The sequence below is a fragment of the Aedes aegypti genome, chromosome 1 (assembly GCF_002204515.2).
Source record: "Aedes aegypti strain LVP_AGWG chromosome 1, AaegL5.0 Primary Assembly, whole genome shotgun sequence".
Classification (NCBI taxonomy): Eukaryota; Metazoa; Arthropoda; class Insecta; order Diptera; family Culicidae; genus Aedes; species Aedes aegypti.
This window is the reverse complement of record NC_035107.1, coordinates 128353873-128355760: the sequence shown is the minus strand read 5'-3', so window position 1 is coordinate 128355760 and position 1888 is coordinate 128353873. Positions and strand designations below refer to the sequence as shown.

At 43.0% G+C, this 1888-nt stretch overlaps 1 protein-coding gene across 1 annotated transcript; it reads left to right on the top strand.

Moving 5' to 3' along the window:
- The first annotated feature begins 356 nt into the window (after positions 1 to 356).
- LOC23687476 (peptidoglycan-recognition protein SC2) lies at positions 357 to 998 on the top strand. The gene has a single exon (XM_011494638.2). The coding sequence runs from the start codon at positions 393 to 395 to the stop codon at positions 957 to 959; it is 567 nt and encodes a 188-aa protein (XP_011492940.1). The 5' UTR covers positions 357 to 392; the 3' UTR covers positions 960 to 998.
- The last annotated feature ends 890 nt before the right edge of the window (positions 999 to 1888 follow it).

Here is a 1888-nt window from a genome sequence, read left to right as displayed (position 1 = left end):
TGAAGGAAACGATCTGAAGCATTTTCTCTTTGACTGTAGTTGCAAATACCTACATGAAAATTGCGATCTTATCATTAACGATATCACCAATTTTCAAATATACATTACTCTCCGGTCGAAAGTATATTGACAGTTTATCAGGCAGTATCTGTCAAAACTCTTTGGTAGTCACAGTACACAGTCAAATTGTGTGATTTATGGCTTTGGTAAGGTTCCATGCTAACAAAAATAGATCTGATTTCCTACTACGGACTCCAGCTCAGATAAGCGTGCTATTACTGATCAGCTTAACAAGTGGCGATACAACTCGATTCTGCTTATCACCATGTCGAAGTCTAGGTATAAAAAGGTAAGCCAGACTATCAGCAGGTCAGTTTTGTCCTGAAAGCAAAATGAACAAGTTCGCTGCTGTCCTCGCCATCACCTTGGCCTCGCTGGCCGCCGTTTCGGCCCAGTGCCCACGTATCGTCACCCGTGCCGGATGGGGAGCTCGTGCTGCCAACACCGCCGTTCTGCCAATCCGTCCAGCCCCATGGGTTGTGATGCACCATACTGCCGGAGCTCACTGCACTACTGATGCCGCTTGCGCTCAGCAGATGCGTAACATCCAGAACTTCCACATGAACACCAACGGATGGGCCGATATCGGATACAACTGGTGCGTCGGAGAGAACGGTGCTGCCTACGAAGGTCGTGGTTGGGGACGTCAGGGTGCTCATGCTCCAGGATTCAACGATCGCTCGGTCGGTATGTGCGTCATGGGAACCTTCACCAATGCTATTCCCAACTTGGCCGCTCGTAATGCCGCTCAACAGCTGATCAGCTGCGGTGTCTCCCTGGGACACATCAGCGGCTCGTACTGGCTGATTGGACATCGTCAGGCTACTGCCACCGCTTGCCCTGGAAACGCCTTCTTCGAACACATCCGCACCTGGCCACGTTTCAACCCAAATCCTTAAATGATTAAGTTAGTCGAATAAACATTTTTATAAAAAAAAGTTTGTTTCATGCCTACTCATTTGTGAAATTCTTGTACATATAGTTAGCAGCATACCAAAGGTACGGCAATCCTTGAAATAAGGGATGCAAGGATGACAAATTTTCCCTCCCGAAATATTTCTCGACTGAAACAGAATTCTAAATTACCATCCTCAGAACAGTGTTGTAAATTACGACTGAAGGATTCCCTATATTTAGCATTGAAAGGTTTCAAGGTTAGTCACCTTGAAATTTATTTGTGTTTTGTTCCTCATCCTGGCTCTAGTTGTTTCAGAGACAATGCATGACATTTTCTGGTACTTAAGCCAAGCAGTTACGTGCCTGTCTATTATCATTAATGTGCTCTCTAGTCCTCTATCGATTCACATCGAAATTTTCTTCAACAGTCATTCCCATAGGAACTGCGAGTCAATCCATTGTACGACAAACCATTTAACGAGACATTTGGATGACGTTTTCCGAATTTTTCGTTTGCGGAAGCCGTTAATTATCCCACTAGAAGGAGAATTCATTCTAGGTCAATTATCACAAATGCTGGACCCTAACACAGAAGGATGTAAGAGACCTTATGTCAGTTTTGTGTTACACATACAAAAATGTCTTCTGTTTCCAAACTTGCTAATAACAAAGAGCAATAGGTTGAGAGGACAAAAAAATGTCCAAAAGCAAATTATTTTTGATCTTTTGTCTCTTCGACCTTTCAAATCTGTTGTTCATTTCAGAGTGACGCCTTATCAAATTACTTTAGATGACTTTGAATGACCTGTTATCTGTAAACCCACAGGGATACAGCATGAAATCCACATGAACATTTTCCTTTCAAGAGCAAGTGATTAGTGAAGTAAGGAAAGAATGATGTCTTGTGTAGAAAAGATGATCATAAAATTTA

Coding starts and splice junctions, on each gene's coding strand:
- LOC23687476 (XM_011494638.2), top strand. CDS start 393: ATGAACAAGTTCGCTGCTGTCCTCGCCATCACCTTGGCCTCGCTGGCC.